The following is a 24,344-nucleotide window of genomic DNA, read 5'->3' on the forward strand; positions in this document are numbered from 1 at the left end:
ATATTTCCAATTCTGTTCCAAGATTAAGCACCAAAGGATGTAAGTAAATAACTCGTGACTGAGACTGCTGTAAAATGCAGTTTAATTAAAAACAGTTTCAATTAAGAGAAGAGTCCTTCAGAGGGATCCCTGCCACCACCCTCACAAACTCCTCTTTTAAAAAGAAGGAGAAAAATCCAGGTTCATATTAGGGCACAGAGAAATCGGCTGAGGTCAGCAGCGGCAATCCGCCCAGCACTGCTCCTGGGCAACCCAAGCGGCCTCCACAAGGTCAACTGAGGATGCTCAATCCACCAAGCATGGCTGACGCAGCCCATGCAAAAAACCGTTGCTCCATTTGTAGCAGGAAAATGATCCTCTTGGGTTGTGTACCTGATGCATTTAAGCTCAGCATCTTGGATTCCCCCCACAGCTAAATGAATATGTTACTGGGACAACTCCTGCATTATCTATGCGTAATTCATTTCACGAGGTTTACAGTACTCCACGGAGATGCTCAAAAGGCAGATCATGGGGAAGGGGTGCTACTCTGTGAGATGTTGCAGAAGGCATCTCCTAATAAATTTGCAATTAGGGGTGGAGAAGCTCCAAAATATCTCGTGCTTCATCAAGGCAGCGTTTATGCAGAGGACAAAATGCATTATGGAAGCAGCAACTGAAATCTGCCTTGGAAAGAAGGCGGTAAAAGGAAGCTTCTCCATGAAGGATCACAAATGGCCCAAAAGACCTCAGAAAAGCTGTCCTTCCATAATCCTGGTTTAGGGAGTGTGGAGCGAAACATTTGGTTCATATAAAGATATGGTGTGATCATTTAAATTAGGAATACAAAACTGCTTCTTGCAATAATTGGCTTTATCAGGTTGTTTGGCTGACTGACAATCCCATCGCCAATGTCACGATCCTTCTATGTGGTGGCAGGTCTCAGGTCATTGGTTTCGCTCCATCGGGAGAGCACTGGATGCCATTGCTGTTGTGTGATGACAGGGTACGAAGCAATGGTTTCAGTTTATGCATGTTTGAAGATGCTGCTACATTCTGGTAAAATCTGGAAGTTTTGCCTGCCCCACCCTCCTCATACATTTTCAAGATGCTCACCAAAATCCACAGTGGAGAGGTGGACTATGGTGCAAGAGGAGTAGAGGAAGGAGTTCAGAGACCAAAGTCCACGCCCCTGACTGGTCAACCAGGAAGTTCTTGGTTTCTTTCTGGAATCTCTTGAGATGGCATTTCCTCCTGTGGTTCCTCCCATGTCTAGAACATACTGAATCCTTGCTCAGAACAATTCTTAAGAGCTTTTTAAGGATGATCTTTAATGATGCTGGCGTGGGTAGTAGTTCTTTGTGTAGTGTGTCTGAAGAGACAGCATTCTTTTCTGCTAAGGCGGTGGTCCACAGAAACCACAGGACAGCAGAACTTCAACTGCTTTACACCCAGCACAGCTAGAGTGATACTTGCTGGGATTTAACTGATTTACGCCTCCAGTTGAGCATTTAGCCCACAACATACGAATGGAAATATTGAGTCAATGGCTCTAGCCTACCAAGGTCTCTCATGGCTGCTGCTCAATTTGCAATTAAGTCAACAGCAGTGGGTTCCCAAAGAAGCCTGCGTACCGTTTACCGTACACTTTTGGCCAGGCGAGTTTATTAACTGTGATTTCTTCCGCTGGGATCTGCACTCACATTTTTCTTAATTATTTCTATGAAAACAGCAGCTTTGCAGAGTGCACGCTCGGAGTTTATTTTATTTTGTGCATGGCTAAGTATCCCATCTTCGAGTATTCATGTTAATTAAAAATTAACGACAGCGTGTAGCGGATGCTCGGCGCTTGCAAACCAATGAGCAACGCACCTGCACAGCCAGTCAAGAGCGCCCTCCTGCCTTAAAGGATCATAGGCTCATGTTTCTATTGAGATCATCAAATGAGGAGAGCTACAAGTCTGCAAGCAAACACACGGCAGAGCTGTTTTACAGAAAGGCTGTGAATATTAATCAACTTAAATGGCAACTCATGGGAACATTCAGCTTGAACGCTCACTCCGGCATGGAGTCACTCCAACTGGGGGGGGGGGGGAAATACCTCTGACCCTTGATCCCCCTCCTTTGCTACTTGAGAGCAGTGGTCTTTCACTGGTCCAGACCTGAGACCTACCTCAGACTCCCAAACTGCAACATGGGACCCACTTTCACAATTGCCCAACATGGCAGCTACAGCTTTGCCGCAATCCATCTTGATCCACTTTTGGGTCACGGCCCACCAGTTGAAGACCGCTGCTTTAGAGCACCTTTCCTCTTGTGAAGGTTTGAGGCCTACAGAAGCAAGATATTAAAGCCAGGCCTTAGAGGCCTGGGGTTTTCTGTTGAGGGCGGTGGGAGGGGGGGTTATCCGTGATAGGAGTAGTTTCATTTTTCCAGTTAAATTTCTTTTCTCCAGTTAAGTTTCATTTCTTCAGGCTGAAACAGTACTTTCTGTTTTGGGGTATAAAGAGAGAGGAGACAGCTGGCCAGTGACAGAGTGAGCAGGGAAAAAATGAGTGCACGAGGAAGAAGCAGCTGGAAAAGCCTAAATGCAGCTAGGATAAAAGACATGCGTTTTTGAAAGTTTTCTTTTCTTTTAAAGCGTATTGACTAAATAACTTTCATTGAAATGTGGTTGTTTTAATGTATTAATAAGCTGTTGTATTAAACCTAAAATGTCTGGTGTGACAGTTACCCCATATCTGCAGCCTAAACCCATCATTACTGAGAAGGGGGGGGAGGAAGGGGGGACTCTTGAGGAGGCAAGAGATCCTTGAAGAGTTGATCAAGGGGTCCAGGACACAGAAGGAATCCTGACCTCTCTCTATTTCACTGAACATGTAAGAGGCATGTTCAAGGGGGCCTCTTTCCAACACGCACATGGGTACAATCCACATCTCATACGCTTTTGCCTGCATTCTCAAAACAGGAGCCATGCAGACAAAGGGAGCACACCTGAACTCGCCACTTAAATCGTGTACAGGCTGGCATTGCCATTCGATGCACGCTTGGCTTCTGGTTTCTATCCCCCCACCCCTTTAATTAGTTAATTATAATAATCATAGATTGCAGGTCAACCTCTTGCATTGCAATTTTTTAAGTAGTCCATGAAAGGCAAAAGTGACCTTTTTGTTCTGACAGATCCATGGCCCACTGGATATGTGAATTGTGTTTTTCTGGCTCACGTTATTTCCGGGTTACCTGCTGTGGTATTTGCATATTTTTTAAATATTTTAATTGTTTTTAGATCTGTTGTGGGATGCACGAAGTGCCTCACATTGAAGAACGGAAGAATAGAATTATTTTAAGCAAAGAAAGTACATTTGCTTGACATCCAGACCCTTTCTGGAAATAATACTAGAGCGGCACCCTGGTTCTGTAGCTTACTGGGCCAAGTGGAGATTTTCTTTTGCAAGCAGAACCTGCCCAAGCATCTGCTCACTTAACAGCCCTCCCCAGCCCCCGTCCTCCACAAACATGATTCCAGCCCATTTGGAAACCAGGGCCCGGAAGTTGGAGAAGAGGCCTCACGTCCTGGGAACAGCACCAACCGGCATCTCTTCTTCGACTCCTACATCTCTGCAGTTTCGAAGGACAATTTGGTTGGTTATCCATTTTTAGGGGGTACGAAAAAGCCTCAGAGGTATTTTATGCCTGCAATTTAGATTTTTGTTGCGGTTTTAAAATGGAAAATGCAAAGGTGAGATCTGACTTTTCATACCTCAGTGATTTCAGAACAGTGATATGTGTGTGTGTGTGTGTGTGTGTGTATGTGTGTATGTGTGTGTGTGTGTATATATATATATATATATATATATATATATATATATATATATATAATCACTGTGGAACCAGCTGGTGGTCTCTGGCTAGGGTGCAAAACTGGAATGAGCTGTTCTATTTTTAGATGCTTCTGGAAGCAAATCAATTTTTTTTTATTTCAAAGTGTCACAAGATATTAGATCAGGCACTTTCACTTCTTTATGTAACACTTTTCCTTTGAAGTCTTCCAAGTGCCAGAAAAATGTATTCCCAACTGAAAGAGAGATTTATCTGCTTATTGAACTGGCAATTTAAAAGCTGCAATCTGCACACCTAGCTGTCCAGCCACCGCACAGAAATGCTCTTGATGACATGTGCAAAGAAGCACAAAATGGATGCATTGCAGGCTTTTCTTTGGGCAGCGGATGCCCCCAGGCTGCAGAAATGCTGCATGCGGGGCTTACACCGGAGGTTATGGCAGGCACAAGCTCAGCCCTGGAAGTGCCAGGTGCATGGTACATACGGGACAGTCATTAACTACCCACTGACTGATGGCAGTCAAACTTCCTTTGCTGCTCCAGGAGAACCATGCCAGAAAAGGGGGCGAGGGCAAAAGCACCGCTATTTCCTTTTGAAACAAATGTTTGACCTTAAAAATAGGTGTCAGCTGAAAACTGTTGCCCCAGTTAACGTCTCTTTAGTAGAGAAGAAAAAAGTCACTGGTACAGTACTGAAGGAGGACAGGCTGGATGGCAGGCTCTGACAAAATGCCACATTATTTGCTAATCCTAATGTGTTATTCTTCCTTAAGATTTGCTTTTCTCAGCACCAATTCAATTATAGATGCTACAAATCCTTCTGACATTTAATTCCCTCTTGTCAGACAGAGCAGTAAACGTATATACATGCACAGCTTTTCCATTAAGATGTTAATATACGTTGGAGCATGCTGGCATTTCCTTCAAGGAGCCTTCCGAAAGGTGCCCAAAGGAGAAGACGTGGAAAAGGCGCCGGGAAGGCCCACTGGGTTCCAAACCTGTTTGGTAGGGTAGTGCCCGTGCCCAAATTACAAGGGGGTGCAGAGACCCTAGCCCCCTCACCTTTTAAGATGGTGCTGGGTGGGGGCACACATATGATCTGGCTGAACCGATGGGGGATTGTGGATTTCATGAAGCCCCCATACCGTTGTCTTCTCCTGTGGTTTCAGCACTGAACAGGACTACAAGATGTCCCAGTACCAGCAGCAGTAGCGGTAGCTCCCCCAACCTGGTCCCTCCAGACCTTCTGGACTTCAATTCCTATCAGCCCAAACAAACATCACCAGTTGTCAGGAATGCTGGGAGTTGTAGTCCAAAACATCTAGAAGTTTGGGGTGGCTGCTATAGGGTGGTACTAGACTGAGCGCAGTGCTGTCTGAGACCATGCCGCTGCTCACAACGGCAGAAGTGGCAACCGTCTCCAGAGATTGGGCATTTTATTTCTCTTGGTTGCATAGAGGATCAGGGGCAAACAATTTCTTGAGTTTAACACACTGCAATAAAGTTTTCAATCTCCTGTCTTAAATGCTTAAATCCTATCTTACCTGCTGCTTTTAGCCTTGTTTCTGAATTTTAGTGTATTGACTTTATACAGTACACCACTCTGTTGTACACCATCCCAAAATCTAGTATGTTGAAGGATGGTATATAAATGTTTTAAAGTAAACAAATGCGGTGAGTGAATTCATTTTCTGTCAGAGCTGTCATTTTGTCCAATGCAAGACTGAAATGGGGACTGAAATAATGTTAGGGCTTCCAGACCCCACAAAATGGGGGGGGGGGGGGAGGGATTAACTGCACTTCAAACATTTTCTTTTTAATTAATAAAAATATTCAGACACAAAACTACACTTAAACAGCTACACAAGGAGACGGAGCAAGTCACCATAAACTTATAAAATCTTGATTTGACATGTTTGTGGCATCTGAGGTATCTGACCTAAGATTTGACTTACGCCCTTCGGCTTTGGGAAAGGAGAGCCATCTGTTTCCGGAGTTCACCCTTTCTATTTTACGTGGTCTCACGTTCAGTTCCTAATATTTAGCAGGTAAAATTCTAGAAATGAACATGTACAACAAAAGAGGCACTTGACGCTTATGAGAATCAACTATTTTAAAGTTAAGAATGTATACTACGAATAATGCAGGCATCCCAACAGAATATGTGTCAACTTTAAGAAATCAAAGTTGTTAAGGGCGCAATCCTATTGGGATGGCCGTGACCCAAATAAGATTATGTTATGTTGTTTAAAAGTAGGTGATTGGGGATTTGGGGTGAATGGGTAATTAAAATCTCCATAGCTTAAAGACCTACAGCAGAAAACAACCTTACACTCCTTTCTTCCTTGGGAACAAGGATGGAGTAACCATCATGGAAAGTATATTGTATAGAATAGCGAATGTGGCTGAGATAATTCCCTGTTTTCCATTGCAAAAAGTGTGTCCTAGCTTTCCTCCCTGCACAGGCGGCCTTTAAAATCCCGAGGCGCTCATGACCTAAGACTGCCGTTCTCAGAAACGGACCAGAAGCAGCCACACCAGGGCACAATAGTCTCTTCTGTACTTCTCTTGGGGGCAGGATGGGGCTGGTTTGGGTAGGAAAGGGCCAGGACTGCACCGCAGGACACTTCTGTGTGCTTGTTCCCTTTGCAGCAGAAGCCGTGCAATCCAGCACTGCTCTTTGGGCAGGGGCGATAAAGGTCTCTTGCAAATGTCCTCTTGGGCCAGGCCTCCATGGCCCTAGAGGGATGGGGGGACAGGCACGAGGCGCCCGTCAAGCTCAGGAGCCAGGAGAGCGTTCCACTCTGCTCCTTCCTTGTGGCTCTGGCAGCACGGTGCTCGATCTGCGAGAGTTTATGTTTTTAATACCTGGGGCACAATACGAGCAAAGTAGTTAAGGAGCGCCAGACATAGGTTGCTTTATTGCAATGATTTAACACATTTGCTCCACGGGGTCTTGTTTCCTCCTCGGTTAACTTTTTTTGTTGTTGCTAAGTTATGTAGACAAGGTATTAAAACACTCTATTTGGAGAAGGGGGGCGCACGGTACGCTGACAGGACGGAACTTGCTCTCCCCTGCACATTTGTGCTATAAAAGCAATGGTCTGATGGATTTCTTCTGTGCGGGCTCAGCATGGCTGTTAATTTTGGCACATTTAGATTTAAGGCTCTCTCCTACAGAAGTTTTAACAGCTTCTCTATTTCTAAGGGGAAATGAATTTTTAAAACTATGATGATTCTGCCACACACGCATGCACCCATGTGCATCTATAAATGCTTTGGTTTACGTTGCCGTTTGAAATATCTTGAGGCATCACAACAGAGACAGTATTTTATTTTCAAACTTGTAAGAGCAGGCGTGGAGCTCAACCCTTGGTGCAGGGATCTCATTCCCGTGCGACAGCGATTCCATTTTTTGCCATGAGCTATTCCTAACAATACTAGAAACGGGTTCAGCTTGTAGTCACAAACCAGGAGGATGGATGCCCTGGCCAAAGTCTGACCTGTTTTTCTTGGCAACCCTTGTGGCTCCTTCGCAAAGCTCACTTTGCCCACTGGAAATTCATCCTGAGGACACCCCACCTCCCGCACACACCAAAAGTCCCACCTCTTAAAAGATGTTTTTAAAAATCTCACAGGCACAACATTTAATTATCCAGCCTGGCACAGAGGGCTACGTAACAAAGCTGCCTCTGGCTAATTTGCAAGTAGATCAACACAATTTGCCTTCTGCATGAGCACAGCGGATGTCAAAACACCGCTGGATGAAACACGCTTGTCAGCCCTTGAGAAATCTCAATATATGGACACAAAATCAAAGAGCTTCATAAATCCAATGCAGTTGGTCTTATTACTCGCCCTTATTGTCTCCGGTTCTTTAAGATGTCAGAGCTGGTTGAGAGCTTTGGGCATTCTGTCTTCCAACAGCTCCGCACGAGGGGTTGCCAGGAGGGAGCTCCGCGCAAGTCTCTTTGAAAGGAAAGGCCGACGCACGGCAATGGTCCCGGTTTAAGACCAGAGCTGGGATTTAATCAATATCCCCACAAAAGGAAGGGCTACAAGGAGCTCATTTGGTTTGCCCAGCACTAACGGCTATGGAAATACAGACCTCATTAAATCTTAGACCATTCCCATGGAGACGGGCTTATTGGAGCACGCCACAGAGGGCTCTGAAATACGGCTGGCGCGGAAGAGCTTCCAATGCCATCTAGGACTGGGCACATGAATTTGATCAATTGCATCAGGAACAGTTATTTGAAGGGTCACATGGGTTCTAAGGGTGAAATGCAGGCAGTGTTTATATCCGTAACATCCCAGGAAGATTGAAATTGAGACCAAGCACCAGGAACAGATAATATTATTCATTACTCCAGTTTAGCATTAAGTGTACTGCACCTATTCTAATTTATTGATGGGCTATTTAAAGCTGGTGTTAACCTGTTTGTCTTGCATTATAATTGAATTTGGTCTCTAATTTAAGCGAACGAAATTCAAGGAGTTCATCCTTCCTCAATCAATATGTTCCCCTTCAGTGACCCATCTCAGGATAGCTTCATAAAAAATAATGTATTTTGTTTTAATAAATTTAATCACTGTGACAGGTGCTCAATTTTTATTGGACGCTTCTCCAGACATCTCTTTGCCAGAGAACAAAGCCACGCTTACAATCAATAGTAATTGATTAATCAGCATCCCCCATGAACAAAGGTGCTAATCAGTTTTTGATTAGTTAATCAAACTACACGGAAGAGGTACACGGGTCTCTTTTGATTGTGTTGTGATCTACAACATGTGTAGCTGGAGCAAAATCTTAACAATGGGATACACCCAGCTGAAGCATGGTGAATAAATGCAAAGAGATTGTTTCATTTGTGCACACATGACTGCCTTTGTCATGTTACCCAGATAAATGTGGGCAGGGAAGGAGGCACAGGAGAGGGATTTAATGCCTTCCTCTTTACCTCTACACCCAAACCGAAATAATGATGGCGTTCCTAAAAGGGTAACCGTAGAAAGCAGTGACAATCCACACCCACCCACCCCTGTTTAAATGAATGGGGATTCTGCCAGGAAGATGGGGAGGCTTTTGTGCAACGTCCATCCATTTCACCTGCGAATTCACATGTTCCTGCCAGGTTGTCTTTTACGCAACTGCCTGCCTAACCGTTTGAGCAGCTCAGTGTTGCAGAAGAGAGGTTAAAACTGGAACGGACTTATAATAGGGAACCGAAATTGCTAATGACCCACAACTTCCCATTGCTTGCGGTGCAAATAAAGGAGCGGGGGGGGGGAGGGGAAGAAGAAATCAGGTTAGGAGACTTATGAATTGCTTTGATGGACCATGAATACATGTCATGAGAAAACCATCAAGCCAATAAAATTCAGATTTGCAACCTGGTGTCATATAATGGAGAGGAGATCCTTTCTGTATGTGACCTGAGCTGTACAGCCCGAACAGATTCATCTTGGCTTGGATTTTATGCTGTATATATTGGCGGATTATTATATTTTAAATAGCAGGAACTCCCCACCTTCCCTCCACTCAATAGCATGACTTCCACCTTAGTACCAATCCCTTGTGCTGAAATGGAAAAAACACACACATTTTATTCAGTATAAGAGTTGGGCTATACGAACAGTAGCAGTTCCGTTCTGCAGAAAACAGCATATTACCAAAAGGGGGGGGAAGGGGGAGTCCACAATGCCCAGAGCCTACGTTTTTTAGTCAGAAAAAGGGTTGATTCTTAATCTAGTTTAGTCAAATTCCCAGTAGGAAATAAAGTCTGAACCACTGTGGGATAGTGGAGAGGGTGTTGGATTTGGGTTGAAACCCCCAAGTCAGGGAGTTCACTTGGTAGAGCCCCGGCAAAGCACCAGCCAACCTCACAGGGCTGTTGTGAATGTATAAAGGACAACCCCAGGTACATTCAGTGGGGGAAAAGGCCAGGATGGAACATGATGTACATGATAAAATGGGAAGACCTGCATTCCCCCCACCCCTGGCAAATGTTCAATCTGCCGTGAAAAAATAAATAAGGCTGGTGTATAATTAATTTACAGGCTGACGTGCATTGATATAATTGCCCTCTCCTCTCCCGGCTGGCAGAGCCTTGTCACACCAATTTACCAGCAACCCAAACTCAGTGCTAAGCTGCATCTGAGGCACCCCCTTCTCCCCCACAAACCTGGCATCCTTAAGTGTTTTACAAATGTAACAAAATTTCAACTGAACCGTTTGCTAATTAGGATGCAAAATATATATATATATATTTCCAGCAACTGAGCTCACTGCAGCTTCTAGACAACCTGCAAGATGTAACTCAGAGAGCCTTCTCTTCCCCTTCCACCGCCCCAAACTCCTGAGTGCTGCTATACGTGTTGGTAAATGCATGCTGCTATCAATGACGGGACGAGGGGAAGTCCGGCAACAGCAGGGACGGGGAAAGGAGCAGCCATTCTGAACTGTGGGCCTCTGGCTCTGATCAGCTGTGATGCTGCCACATAGCAGTTGCACAAGGTTTGAAAAAAGCAGCCGGGATGCAAACAAGGTGGAGAGAAAAACCCACAGACCAAACAACCACATTGGCTTAACCTAAAGACTAGCCCTTACCTGAGAGGTCCCCATAGTCCAGCTCTTCGGCGGAATTTGGCAACTGAGTAAAGCCTTACAAGTAAAAACAAACTCATTTTTCTTTGCGTTCCTCAAGGGATGAGAAAACAAAACACTTAAGAACAGAGGATGAATTTCTCAGGAAAAGAAAAAGAAAAGAGTCAATCTCTTTCCATCTGACAAAAGCTTTCGCTCAGATTAGCTTGCAAACGAGGCTCTCCAATCACTTAGTATATTTTGGGTTTTTTGCCTCTTGTAAACCAACCAATAAACTGTCAGAAAGATTTCTAGGTCTGCACCATTGAAAACACACGAAACATGAAGGTGAACATTCAAAATCACTCATTCATAACTGCATGCAAAAAATAATAAAAATAAATCCCCCCTCCCGCATACATTGATTGTTAAAATTGCCAAGATAGGGCAATGCATCACTTTCACTAACAACTCTAGTTCGATTTTTACATACGCTTAAGTTGTAAAATTGTTTTCCAGGTTTCGGTGTAGATTTAAATCTTGAAGCAAAGCCGGCTAAGACAGCCTGTTGTCAAAGTAGAGCTATCTTGGACTGCACTTTTCAAAACTACAGCAACAGTGTGGGGGAGATTGCAATTTGCAGGTGTGTGTGGTGTTTTTTTTAGGGGAAACCAATCGAATAGGGAACATAGGTCTGTCTTTGGCCAAGTCACCTCAAAGCTGATAATGCAGGGAGGGAGGAAAGAAGCCCCTTCAGGATACTTCGTGAGCAAAATAAATAAATAGATACAACTTTGCTTTGTTTTCACAGCTATCACTTCCCTATTTTTTTTTTTTAATAGTTTGTGGGGATGCAATTCCTCGTGGTATTGTAGCCACAGGCTACAAAGAGATACAGAAGATCCGGAGGTGATGGAAGCCTGTATAACTGAGGCACAAAATGGCTGTCACATTAAGTTCCACTACTTTTTCTCCGGAAGGCATGCTATTTTATACAGGAAGGCCACCGTGTAGAGAAGCGCAGAAGAAATGTTGGGACAGGCTGTTTAACTCCTTTCTCTGCTGTTTGTATCCTCCAAGCAGCAACCTCCAAATCACTTTCTTACTCATGGTGTCAGAGATATGGGTCTAGGGTGACCATATGAAAAGGAGGACAAGGCTCCTGTATCTTTAACAGTTGCATAGAAAAGGGGATTTCAGCAGGTGTCCTTTGTATATATGGAGAACCTGATGAAATTCCCTCTTCATCACAACAGTTAACGTGCAGGAGCTATACTAGAGTGACTAGATTTGAAAGAGGGCAGGGCACCTGCAGCTTTAACTGGTGTGATGTAGAGGAAATTCACCAGGTTCTCCACATATATTTACCAACTGTCTCTGCAGAGGCCACCAGTGAGGGAGGAAGCAGCAGCCAGGCACCTCTCCACCGTGCCTGGGTCCAGCTCCAGCTCAGAGCCCCCTTCCTCCTGCTGTCACCTGTAACTGCTGAACTTTCCAACTAAGATTGTAGTGCCTGAGTTTGCTTTCCTTTTCCCCCTCCTCCTCCTCCCTCCCAATCCCCTTTCCTTTTGTGTCATGTCTTTTAGATTGTAAGCCTGTGGGCAGGGACTGTCAAGAAATACTTTTGTAAGCCGCCATGAGAGCCTTTTTTGGCTGAATGGCGGCATAAAAATCCTTAAATAAATAAATAAAATAAATATATACAAATGACACCTGCTGAAATTCCCTTTTCAATACAACTCTTAAAAGATACAGAAGCCCTGTCCTCCTTTTCATATGGTCACCCTATATGGGTCCCAGTAACTTTTCCCTTTGTGTGAGGAAAAACACTTAGGAGGGGATGTTTTGAGCAGGAAAATGACTGGAAAGTAATATCCTCCAGTCATTTTACCCTCACTATCCTTCTAAACTATATGCAATGTCTAGTTTGTCCCTAAAGAATATTTAGCCCCACCCCCATCCACCCTGCGTGCCACATGACATGCACAGGTCAAAAAGTTAATTTTTAAGATGTAAAATTGCACACTGGTTCTTGTGTGGGTTTGAGCTGGTAACTTTGCAAGACATTTAGGCTGTAGCTGCTGAGTCACTCAGTTAAAATTGAAGGCTAAATGCCAATCTAAACCAGGCACAACTGAATGACCAGCTGGGAAAGCAGCTTCCGTGACGCTGAGACAAACACACACAGGCATATTTTGGGGTGAAGGGGCCACGGTCAATTGTGTCAACTGGCTTAGCTGCAAACAAATTGTGCACACACTCTCAGCAAGCCAAGAGCTCCTTTACACTTTGATACGGGCATATTTTTCATGCAGAATGTCCTGAGTTTGTTTACGGGCATCCGCAATTTAAAGGATTTCAGATAATAATGCTGGGAAAGTGCTCTCTCCCCACCCACCCCTCTCTCTCTGCTGGAGACCTTGGAGAGCCACTGCCAGCCAGGACAGTCAACAATGGGCTAAACAGGACGGTCTAGCAGTGGTTCCCAAAGTAGGCGGTATTGCCCCCTTGGGGCCGGTGGGATTGCATAGGGGGCGCTAAGAGGCAAAGGGGCGGCAGGGGGGCACGCGAGGTGGTCTTTTCCGAGAAGCGCCTCTCCAGATGGTCTTAAAACCCAGGGACATTTTTATGGGAGAAAGTAGTTTGGTCCCAAACCATATAGGGGAAGAATGCACACATGTATTAATATCGTTTAAGAAGAGTTTAAGAAGCACCAGAACGCTAATGAAGAGACATATCCTGCTTGGTGTGCCCCGCCACGCCGGCTGCAAAACAGAGGCGTTCACTCTCTTTTCCCTCCCTCCCTTGGCAAGCCTGCGGCAGGTGCTTCGGATTTTGAATAAATAGTCAATTAATTGTTACTGTTTTGAATTTTATTGTTATTATCATCCTTAGTGGGTCGTTGAAAACTGCTATTCTGAATAATGATTTTATAGGGTAGGGTAGGGGGCACTGGGCATGAGTTTGTGAAACCAAAGGGGCGGTTACCTGAAAAAGTTTGGGAACCACTGGTCTAAGGCCTTAGCTAGACCTAAGTTTTATCCTGGGGTCATCCCGGGGTCATCCCTGCCTGCTCCCGGGATCCCCTGTGTGTCATTTAGATACACAGGGATGATCCCGGGATAAACCTTAGGTCTAGCTAAGGCCTAGGAGGTAGCTTCATAGGCTTGCATGCTCCACCGCACCAATGGAAAGGCCGGATGTACAGGCTTCATGCTCAAGCGCAAGAGCCGGTAGGAATAGGCGCACTAAGCTGGCCTCTCCACTGATGTGACCGGGGAAGCCGCTGCTATAGCAGAGCTCCACGTGTTCTTGCAACCCCTCTGTTCCCAAGGTCATGGATTGTGGATTAAGTCACAGTAGGATTCCTTGAGTATAAAGTGGAAAGTGTTCATGTGTACATCTACTTGTGAGGGGAACCCATGTACACCTCAGTCTGCAAGGAGACTTTGGCATATATCTCTTCTAGAGATGTGAAGGCCTGGGAAAAAACCGGAAAAAATCTGGAAAAAAAACTGGTTTTTTCCCCGAAGCCTTTTTTGTTTTGTTTCCCAAAAAATTGAAAAAAATGAAGAAAAAACAGATCACGGGATGTTTTATTTTAGTATGATGAATAAAATGTTTAAGACAAAGTGTTCAGATATTTACTTCTCCAAATGATTTCTAAAAACTGTACAGTATCAGATTATTACAATGTCTGTGCACCAAGGACAAGCAAGTCCTAGGTTGCAAACTGAGACTACAACTCTCAAATGCAAGAGGAAGGTGCATTTCTGCCTCTAGGGGGCAGCACTGCCATGGCAGCAGAGACTGAAACTAATACTGATAGCTGTAGGTCAGGAAATGAGTCTGATTAAATTTCATGCATATTCATTGAATCTTGGTTCCCCCCATTTTTCTCAGTTCTTTTTATGGGAATGGGGGCTCTATGTCTTGACACTGGAGGACTAGCGGAGACAGAAATCATTTTCTTTGTTACTAATATTGGTGGTTTCTTCAGTTGTTGTTTTTTAAACTTGTTTTTTGCCTGCTCCTCATAAACAGGCAGAACCAAAGAGGTTCCTTACAGTTCAGGTGTTCCTAACAGTTCAGGAGCTTGTAGCTCCATTTGTTACCAAAATAAAGTAAAAAAAGTAAATTAAATTTGTAATAATTGTTTGAATACACTAGTTTTAATATACCAAATGTAATAATTTTATGCCAAACCAACTTGGACATAATTACATTTTATGTTCCTAAAGTAACAAAGTGACTTTCAATCTGTAAAAAGTGCTAATATTGCATTATTTCGATTTTTCCAAAAATTTCCGCTTCCCCCCGAACCCCCCCCCCAAAAAAACCCAGTTTTTTTCCCATTGGTTCAAAATTTCCAGAAATTTTACATCTCTACTTTCTTCTACATTTATGAAACCTTCCTAAACTATAGTTGTGGGGATTGGGGAAACACTTTTACAACTTCAACTCTTAGCAGTCTTTGGGGGGAACAATGCCCATCCATCTCTTAGGAGACGCGGTAGCTTGACACCCTGCACACCCATAAGAAACTTGACCTTGTTTACTGCATATGGATAAATGAGTCCCATTACTGACTTTTTAAAAGTCTATTTCCATAATTCTCTGCTTCAGCATAACCTGGAAAGGATCCATGTTTAGATACCTTCAGAGGGGCAGTCATCAACACCCACCCTCTGGAAAATCCCGCATTAAAAACTCAAAGGCAGTCAATGAAATGATTAATGAAAGTGAAATGGCCATTGGGCATGATCCACCGGGAACCTCTCAAATACAAGCCTCAGTGAAAGAAAATAATGTTGCTAACAGAAACACTTCTGCCAGTGAGGTTGATGGAAAGAGTTGTTCCTGGTGGACTGTACCCAGTGGAGTTAGGAAGCTGCGTTTCACAGGCTGCCACTGTTCTTCTGTTGAGGTTGAAAGGAAGTTGGATCTAAAAAAATATCTGCACCGTTGCAGCCTGCAACAGATGTTACTACATGAGTGTTGAGAATCAGGCCCTTGCGCATTCCGCACACTGGTTCTGGCTTGCAACTAGAATGTACAATAAGTGTGTGCACAGACTGTCGCTAGGCCATCATCACAAAGTCAAGTAGAATCTACTGATTAATTCTATGCTGAAGGAAGTTTAGTGACAATACGTGCACCTCTGAAGCCACTGCAGCAGTTTAGAAATCTGCAACTCTGGGCGCAAAGATCACATTTGTAGGACAATGTAAGTGGATTCCCAGAAACATCCTCCAGAAAGTTCTATTTTTATCTCCTTCTGTTCCGAGGATTTTCCTTTATCATTTAAAGAAATATTTTTATGAAGGGTCTTTTATTAGCACCTGTCCTTCCTAATGGAAATTGAACAGTTCAACTATTCCATTTCTATTAGCATCTTTTAGACTTAAAAATGCCAGTAAACGGTGTTAAGAAATAGTCAAGAGGCATCTTAAACATGCCACAAATTATGCCTTGGTTTTCCCATTACATTTTTCATTTGAGTATTAAGAGATTTTATTCTTCATTTTTTTTATTGGAAAGCATTCAGATTTTCTGGCATTTTTGTTTTGTTTTTGAATAAATGAGAATTAACTTTCCAGCTGCATACAATTGTTTTGTCCCTTGGAATTAAAGAAGTTAAATTCAATTGGAACAGCAACTATCCAAATGTATGTGTCTAAGTGAGCATGCTAACCGCCGCCCCCCACTGCACGCCCCCAGGCAGGTATTAGCACACCAGCACTCCACATTGGTTCCTAAATTGATTTCCGAAGCAGCAACCAATCTCTCTCCTTTTAAAATTAGAATTAAGCTCAGAAAATACTATTCTGAAATGCAACCAGTGCAGCCTCCTCCAACCAGGTGCCCCTGCAGATGTCTTGAACTAAAACTGCCATCAAGCCCAGCTGGCACAGTCCTGCTGGCTAGAGATGACGGGAGTTGTAATCCAACCTCACTGGAGGGTACCTGGTTGGGGAAGACGACTCTAGTACATAGGTCTAAAGAGCAGCTAGGTATTAATAGCTCATTTATTCAAACTGCCTAGAAGGGATTCTAAATTGTCAGATATTGTCTGGATAAAGAGAAGTGATATTCGGAGGGACAGTGAAAAAAGACAGGATATAAAATGGAAAATTAACGTATCTCTATCAATAAACTTGCAGGGAAAGGCACTAGTGGGGGCACGCCCCCCCCCGGACCCCATTCGTGGTGCCTGCTGTGGCGCTCTTCCCCAACCACATTTAAAAAACAAACTGAACCAAGACAATTTTTCTCACTGGCCACTGGGATCAAGTCAAAGCTAACTGGGGGCCTTCTGCAGTCCTCACCGTCATTTTTCAAGATTGCCTGTGGGGCACAGGGACGTTCTTAAGAGGTGAAGATGGCAGGTGACTGCAGGGCGGTGCTTTCCTCTGCAGAATGCCCAACCACCGAACAAACAGAGGGAAAGGAAAAAAGGATCCCTATCATTCCTGCCTCTCAAGCTGTGGGGAGCAACTGGGGGAAAGGGGCAGCAGTAAGCCAGCAGGAAGTGCGGGAAGAACAGCAGGAAGCCAGTGGGGTCTGGGGGAGCCGGCTGGGACAACTGGGGGTTGCGGAGTGAAGACCCTCCTTCACCTCGTCCTCAGGCTTTAGGACAGGTTACTTGTCCTTTGTGACTAACCATGCCTCCCATGACAGCCATTTTGTGGTGGTGCCCAGGATAATTTCTCAAACTGCCAAATGTGCCCCCGGGCACAGAAAGGTTGTCTACCTCCAAACTAAAGCGAAATCGGAAGAAGGACGGGGACAGTTTTGATAGCCTTGCTGATGGAGATGCAAGTTCTGCATGGCTAAGATTTCTTGTTCAGCAGAAATAGGTAAATGATCAATGGGAATGGATTAATTGCTGCCTTGGCTTGTTAGTTCCCTATAAATGTTGCGAATGGGAACACTCCCACTTTCCCAACAAATATGGATAGTAGGCAGAGGAGACTCTGGACTTCATATTACAAACTGAAAACAAACAAATCACAAGGTCAACGTGGAGAGTTCTTGAAGAACTCAAATGTGAAATTGCTGACCTTCTAAGAAAAACATGGAGTATGTCCCGAAGTTCAGCCTCTGTACTGGAGGGTTGCAAAGTGGCCAATGTAACATCATATATAAATATATATTAAAAAAGGGGGGGATCCAGGAAACCATAGGTTAATTGCTGTTCCAAATAAATTGGTGGAAAGCGTTATTAAAGCAAAAATGAGCAAGCATACAGAAGGACAAAGCTTGCTGGATAAGCATCAACACTGTATGTCCTGTCTCACTAACCTTGTACTGTTCTTTGAGAGTATCAACAAGCATGTGGATAAGGGTGATCCGGTTGACAGTGCTTTACTTTGACTTTTGAAAGGCTTTTGACAAAGTCCCATAACAAAAACTCCAAAGAGCAAAATTAGCAGTCGTGGGGGAAGAGGAAAAGTCCCGTTGTGTATAGGTCACTGGTTAAAGATCAGAAAGCAGACAGCAGGGGTCTGAGCTGGTAGTGACTGACAAAAGAGATTCAGGGAAGGCAAATACTATGTTTGGCTTCATGCGGAAAGGAACAGAAAATAAAACTGCTAATATGAGGAAAGTTCACAAAGTTTAGGGCTTTTTAAATGCAAAAAATGGATTGATAAAATCGAGTATGCTGTGGAGAAAGTGGAATTCACTACCACAATATGTAGTGATGTCTGCCAACCTCAGTGGCTTTAAAAGGGGGTGAGACAAATTCATGTAGGATAAGGCTATCAATGGCTACGAGCCAGGATGGCTATACATTTCCTCCAGGGTCAGAGGCAGGATGCTTGTGTGTGTCAGTTGCCGGGTGGCATGAATGGGACGGTGCTATTGCAGCCGTATTCTAGTTGCAGGTTCTGAGGAGGGATCTAGTTGGCCAGCACAGCTTTTCTTACATTCTTAGGGTCTGGATTTTACCATGGCCAAGGCTTCCTTGGATAGTCTCAATGAACAAATGCTTATGTTTACAGATATTTCCTAGCTACCAATGAGGCTTCTCTTTGATCCTTTTGTGATTCTTATATTTCGACCAGAATTGTTATTTATTTTAATACTTCCATCAGTCATGGGCTGCTATGGTGTGTTTAAACTGTTACATTTTAATGATTGGCTTGCAGGACTCTTTGTGCTGTTCTTAAGAGGAGGCAAAGAACAGGAATTTAGATATTCAAGGTACTTGCCTTTTAGGGCTGCCCAGCCCACTATTTGGACCCCACCCACTTCCGTGCTCCCAATGTGCTTTATCAGCTTTGAGGGTGACAGGGACTTCCCATCTCTCCCTTGGTGAAGTTGGAAGATTTCTCTACAAAGACCATTTGTTCCCAGTTTAAGTAATATGGTGGCAGACAGATGGCTATTGAAAAGACACTCGTTTAGGGAAGCTCCAGCAGCTGGTCAAGACTATACCTGAAGACTGCTTAAGAATGTTTTGGAGTAACACTATGAAATTAAAGCACGTCTGTGTGCATTGCAATACTGTGCAAAGCTGAAACTTAAATTATACATTTCAAAACCGGTAGACTTTTTTGTCTTACATCAGATAGGGAAGGAGGAAGAAAATGGAAGGGATCTAAGTGTTCTGCTGAAGATGTCAGCAATGCGTGCCAGGGCCTTACCTACACCCAGATAATTTAGATTACAAAAGGAGTTCAGCAAGTGTAACACATCACAGCAGTTTGGCCATAACTGGGGGACACAACCCACCAGAAGTACCCCTCTTTGGGGGATGACATATAGCAGCAGACTAGGAAGTATTTGGGAATAGCATGTTGGTTTCATCTCTTTGTCAACTGTATTATTGAAATATGTATTTTAAAACGTCTCTCATTTGCTCTGTCTGAAACAAGTGGACCACTAGGATAAAGGGCATTGTTAGCATGATTAGCAAAAATTGCCTTAGAGATAGGTCAGACAAAGTCTTGGAGAGCTTATTTATGTTAAAAAGAATAAATCAAAGCTCCCCAAATAGCAAGGGGGGGGGGGCTTGCAGAAATCATTCAGTCCACCTCTCCAGCATGTGCAGCTGTCCTGCCTGTTCTACTGAGCTGGGGGGACAGACGTTTTCCATAAGGCCCCTGCACTGCGAGGGGAAAGTTAAAAAGGTAACAGGATTTTGAAAAAAGGCACAGAATTGCAGCCAAAGCCAGAGCCTGAGCCATGAACATGCTGTTATTAGAATTCTGGCGATGAAGGCAGAAGAGTGGGAAAGGGAAGCACAAATGGAAACTAGGGATTTTGAGATCTCAGATTTATACAGTTGGAGAGTTAAACGTCCGTGCTTTAAACTTGCCCATGCATAGCTGCTGTTAAGTCCTGTACTGTGAGAAAAGGAATGGCGGGCAGTTGCTATAGTTTTGCATGCACACAAGCTCCTCTTCCTTCCAGTCCTTAATTAGGATACACTCCAAAAATATCCATGGAGTGCTCAAGCACATCCCTCAGGTCAAAACATGGCCCATGTCCTCGAACAAGCCTTTTGGCACTGGCGTTCCATTCAAGTTTTAATTTGCAATTTTTTTTTTGGAGGAAATCCATCTGGTTTCACAGGTTACCATGCCCATCATGCATTTCTCACCATCCACAGACATGCTTACTCTCATTTGGACATTGTTCAGAACAAAATGGCCAACGCACAAGAAATATCCAGTCAACTTCATACACACTCTGGCAATGCAAGCTTGGGAAGAAATCACCAGAGGTCTCAGTGTGGAAAGAGCCACCTTGACACAGAGGCGCTCTCGACAAACAAGGATCAATTTCTTTATTTCAAGGCAGAAAGCATATTGTCAACACATTTTCCTAATGTGCCCAGTAATTTTAGTTGCTCAAGACCTCTTTTCTATCCAGTCTGAGAGTATGTGGATCCCTCTCTCTCTAATCCTGGGGGGTTAGTGTGGTCCAGTTTCCAAGCCATTAGAAAAGTTTAACCCCCTCCCAATTTTGTACTGACAAATAGCTCAGTGGTCAAGTCATCTCTATCATGTACATGCTTAGACGTTTCACTGGAATCAGCAGGGTTTGCTTCCAAATGCTTCCCTTAATTTGAGGTGTGGTGTTTTAAGCACAATGACTTCAAAATATTAGTTGTATTTATTTGAATTATCAGGGCTAATTATGCAACATTCACGTTTCTATTCCATTAAAAATAAACTGCATTCTTAGTCTTGTTCCAGAATTCCTTACCCCACAGTGTAATACTTGGTTTCAGATGTTTCTATTATGAATTGTGGCCTCAATGGAACCATATCATCTTGTTAATAAGGGAAACCAGAACAAACTCAGGAAGTCTTAAATATTTTTGGGTTTGTAGAGTCAAGTTGGACATCTTGACAAGTGGATACAAGGAGATGCACCTGGGCTACTACTGAGACAATAAAGCTCATTGATTCACATAAGCTGGTACTGTCATTCCTAATAAGTCTTGAGTCCAAGCTAAGCTTTGGTTTCGCATATGCCATACCTACGACTGGCAATGCTTGTCTAACAATGGCAGAAGTTAGCCAATTATCCAGGCTTTAGCATTCCTTTCAGCAGTAAGTGAGCTTGGGTAATGTTCAATTATAAACCCATAAGAAATAATTATTTATTGTTAATTATGGAACCTTAAATTGTCAGAAGGTATCTTTAAGCACTAAAATAGAAACAAAGTGAGATAATTACAGAACTTTAACATTTCAATGACTATGAAAAAGTTTCCGTTAGGAACCTAATGGTCGTGCCAACATTCTTAATAGTGTGGCAATTAGGAAAGTAAAAGAAGCTCCATCAAATTTTCATCTTTAAGGAAATTCAACACACAGGGAACGAAGCATCAGGATGTTCCACTGTTCATTGTTTGACACTACACAAACGCCCTATAAAAGGAATCTACTACTACTCCGTTGAAAACGTTGGCTCCATTTGGCTTTAAGTTTTTGATGTCTGCAATAGAATTTCTTTTGGTATTTTATAGATTTACAATGGGCTCTCCAATCTCAACAAACTGCTTAATATATGTCCATTTATGGCACATAGATCCAACATATGAAAATACACTGCGGAGAATATCCCGCACTCAATGCCCATGGAGGACCCAACAGACATTGCGTACTTGTCTAATCTGCCAAATCATTTCTTCCACCTTATCCCAAGGTATTTGCTGGAAACTGAGGAAGGGATTGTAAAGTGGTGAAAATGTGAGGTCTCCCTTCATAAAGAGATCATAGAGAAGTGGGAGAGCCAGCTGGTGTGCCACGAGGTTTGGTTTCCATGCAGCTAAACTCGTCTGTGCATCACTGTTGCTCTGTGGCACATGCTTCCATAACGTTCTTCCGTCAACAGTTTATAGCCTTCTCTGATTGGAGCATACAGTGTGTAGATGCTGAGCATGCCTAAATAGGGTCTGCAAAGGAGAAGCTGGCCTCCTCCATATTACTGAAGAAACTGTTGGGAGAGATTAAAATGAGGCGAGGTCCCAGGAGATATCCAAAAGTTTCAAATTCTTGTGGAGTTGGACATTTCTCTTGTGGAACCATTGTAAAACTTTGGCCTATCTATGAACCGGATTATCAATGATGAAGGGTATAATCATAATGCGAAGGTATTTGGTAAAGGTGTCTTTCCTGAGGCTGATGAAATAAGATTTGGAAACGAGCAATTGCTCATGAGTAGAAGCACATGCTTTGTATTGAGAAGGCTTGGATTTAAAAGGGATCTCAGCTAGCAAGGACTTGCTACTTCCGGTTGGAGGCACATTACAGGCTAGACGGACCAATGGCCTGTATAAAGGCGGGCTGTGAAACATCCTGCTAGACCAGCTTGCCAGTGAAAAAGGAAGAGCCCAACAGAGCCTGCGTCTTATGCTGCGTAGGGAAATTGGTGCTCTCTTCCACATACGGCCGTTGTCCCAATTGGGTTCGACAAGCCTGGGTGCATTTTAGCAATAAAAATATGGAGCTATATTTTGACTTAAACATAGCCAGATTTCTGAGATTTGTCTTTTGAAGTCATTTCTCCAACATTTTTTTTATCAACCTGGTTGTTCGCTCGAGATACTGGATCACACTTTGAAGACTGGGGAAAGGGAAAAGCGCTCAAGCTGTTTGCTGCAGTGACACAAAGAGAAACAGCTGAGTGGGGGGGGCAGGGCGGGGGGCGGCGGTCAGCTGGCTTGCCTGTTCTGGCCAAGTGCAGGGAGATGGCCTTGCTTTGCTTTGCGTGTGTGCGTGGTAGGCTGCTTATGAAAAACTTACTTGCAACCTGCCATGCAAGAGATCACTCCACGCAACTCTCTCGGAATACCAAAAGTCTCAGGCCCCTCGTGCGTACTTGAGGGATTCACTCAGAATTGCAGGCGTGGCGTTACAAATAACATAAAAACGGCGCCCCAGTTTACAAGGCTACATTCTTTTGGCCATGCTTGTTCTGACTAGCAGCAATAGCGATTTCTGAAAGCCGTCCATGCCTCCCATTCTGCTCTTATATGCCTGCTGTTTCTGCTGGGTTTGGGGAATTGCTGGAAACCCCAGGCCTGTAAAAATTGAACGCGAACATACCAAAAGAAATGACAAGGCTCGACATCCTTTCAAGCCTTAAAAACTACGGCATATTTATGAGGTTGGTTCACTTGAAACATTATTTTGCCACCCCCACCCACCCCCCATTTTTTTTTTTTTTTTTTTGTAATCTCTGCCCCCTCCCCTGTTTCTTCCCAGGCTTGCCTTGCCAGTCAGCGTTGCTGAGAGAAAAGATAAACAGGAATGCAATACCAACCGTGAACTGCCGGTTCTGTCGTCGCCGTTGTGTCTACACACGGGAACAGAGGTTTGGAGGAAGGGAAGAAACAGGAGGAACAGCATGCAAAAAAAGGGAAATGGAAAAAATGGAACAGATAATATATGAGCAAGCTTTCAAAGAACATTGCGTGACAAGCAATAATAAAATGAAAGGCAAAAAGCATTTGAAGTGAGTTGCACTGTTTTAAAGAGACATGCCTTGAGCTTAAAAGCTGTGAGCCTGAGGGGGGATGGTGGGGGGGAACCTTGTTTGCTTTGGTTCTGGAGATTTTGCCCACAGTGATACTTTCTGGTAGTCAAGAGTGGGGAGACATGCAAAGTGGGGAGAAACACCAGAGCCGCCCGCTCCACCGGGAAGCGCTCACAGGAACGTAAAGGCGCTCCAGATATGAAAGCAGAGGCGAGTCCTGGAGAGGCTTTCATACATTCAAACATTGCCTTTGCAAAACACATTTCCTTCTAGGCTCAAGTGCTAGAGAAGTCAATGCATCGCCTGGCTTCCCGGCTCTCCTTTCCCTTCACCATGCGCAGGACACCGGTGGATGGCACGCAACATTCTGCATCCACTCAATCCCAGGAAAAATCAACGACGGGAAGATTTCCAGGAACGAATGCACAGAGCATCATTGCATTCACGCTGTAAAACAGGTTGTCAATGGGAAAGAAGCCTTGCCTCTGGCAAGCCATGCATAGTGCATATAAAGAAGAGAGCTGGGACACACTCCATCTTTGCAGAAACGTCAGAGATGCTTTCTGCAAAGATCCCCATCTCTGTTGAGGGCTCTGTGAGGTAGGTAGCAAAGACAACTGGGAGCATTTCACAGATTTCCTGTTGCAGGGAAAGTGCCTGGCAAAATGGAAGAACACCACCCGTCGAGGAGTTTTTTTTACAGTTCTTCTGCCCTGCAACAATTACGGGTGTAAGCCACAAGCACAGCAACCGCCAGTGCAAATGGAGCTACGTGGGTCGCCAAACCTACTCCCAGTTTGGGGCTGTGAATTGGGGAGGGTGGGTTATCCTCAAGCAGACTTGCCTTCCGGAGCTTTGCTGAGCAAGGACAAACAGGCCGTGAATTTCTCTTTTGTGGTACAGCTGCCTTTCCCAACCTTGGCCTGGGATGGTGAGGGTTG

At 44.0% G+C, this 24,344-nt stretch overlaps 1 protein-coding gene across 6 annotated transcripts in view; it reads right to left on the reverse strand.

The window, feature by feature from the left end:
* The window catches only part of CADM1 (cell adhesion molecule 1), a 193,069-nt gene that overhangs the window by 5,903 nt on the left and 162,822 nt on the right, over nucleotides 1–24,344 (reverse strand). For 2 of the 6 annotated variants that reach the window (XM_063139180.1, XM_063139178.1), the window contains 2 exons: nucleotides 23,191–23,223; nucleotides 10,429–10,482 (listed from right to left, as the gene is read on the reverse strand). The exons of 2 other annotated variants lie outside the window; for them this stretch is intronic. In XM_063139180.1, the coding sequence (XP_062995250.1) occupies nucleotides 10,429–10,482; nucleotides 23,191–23,223 (87 nt within the window). The remainder of the gene's footprint in view (nucleotides 1–10,428; nucleotides 10,483–23,190; nucleotides 23,224–24,344) is intronic. 2 more of the 6 variants (XM_063139182.1, XM_063139179.1) reach the window with 1 other exon arrangement.

This window comes from Elgaria multicarinata, chromosome 12 (assembly GCF_023053635.1).
Source record: "Elgaria multicarinata webbii isolate HBS135686 ecotype San Diego chromosome 12, rElgMul1.1.pri, whole genome shotgun sequence".
Classification (NCBI taxonomy): Eukaryota; Metazoa; Chordata; class Lepidosauria; order Squamata; family Anguidae; genus Elgaria; species Elgaria multicarinata.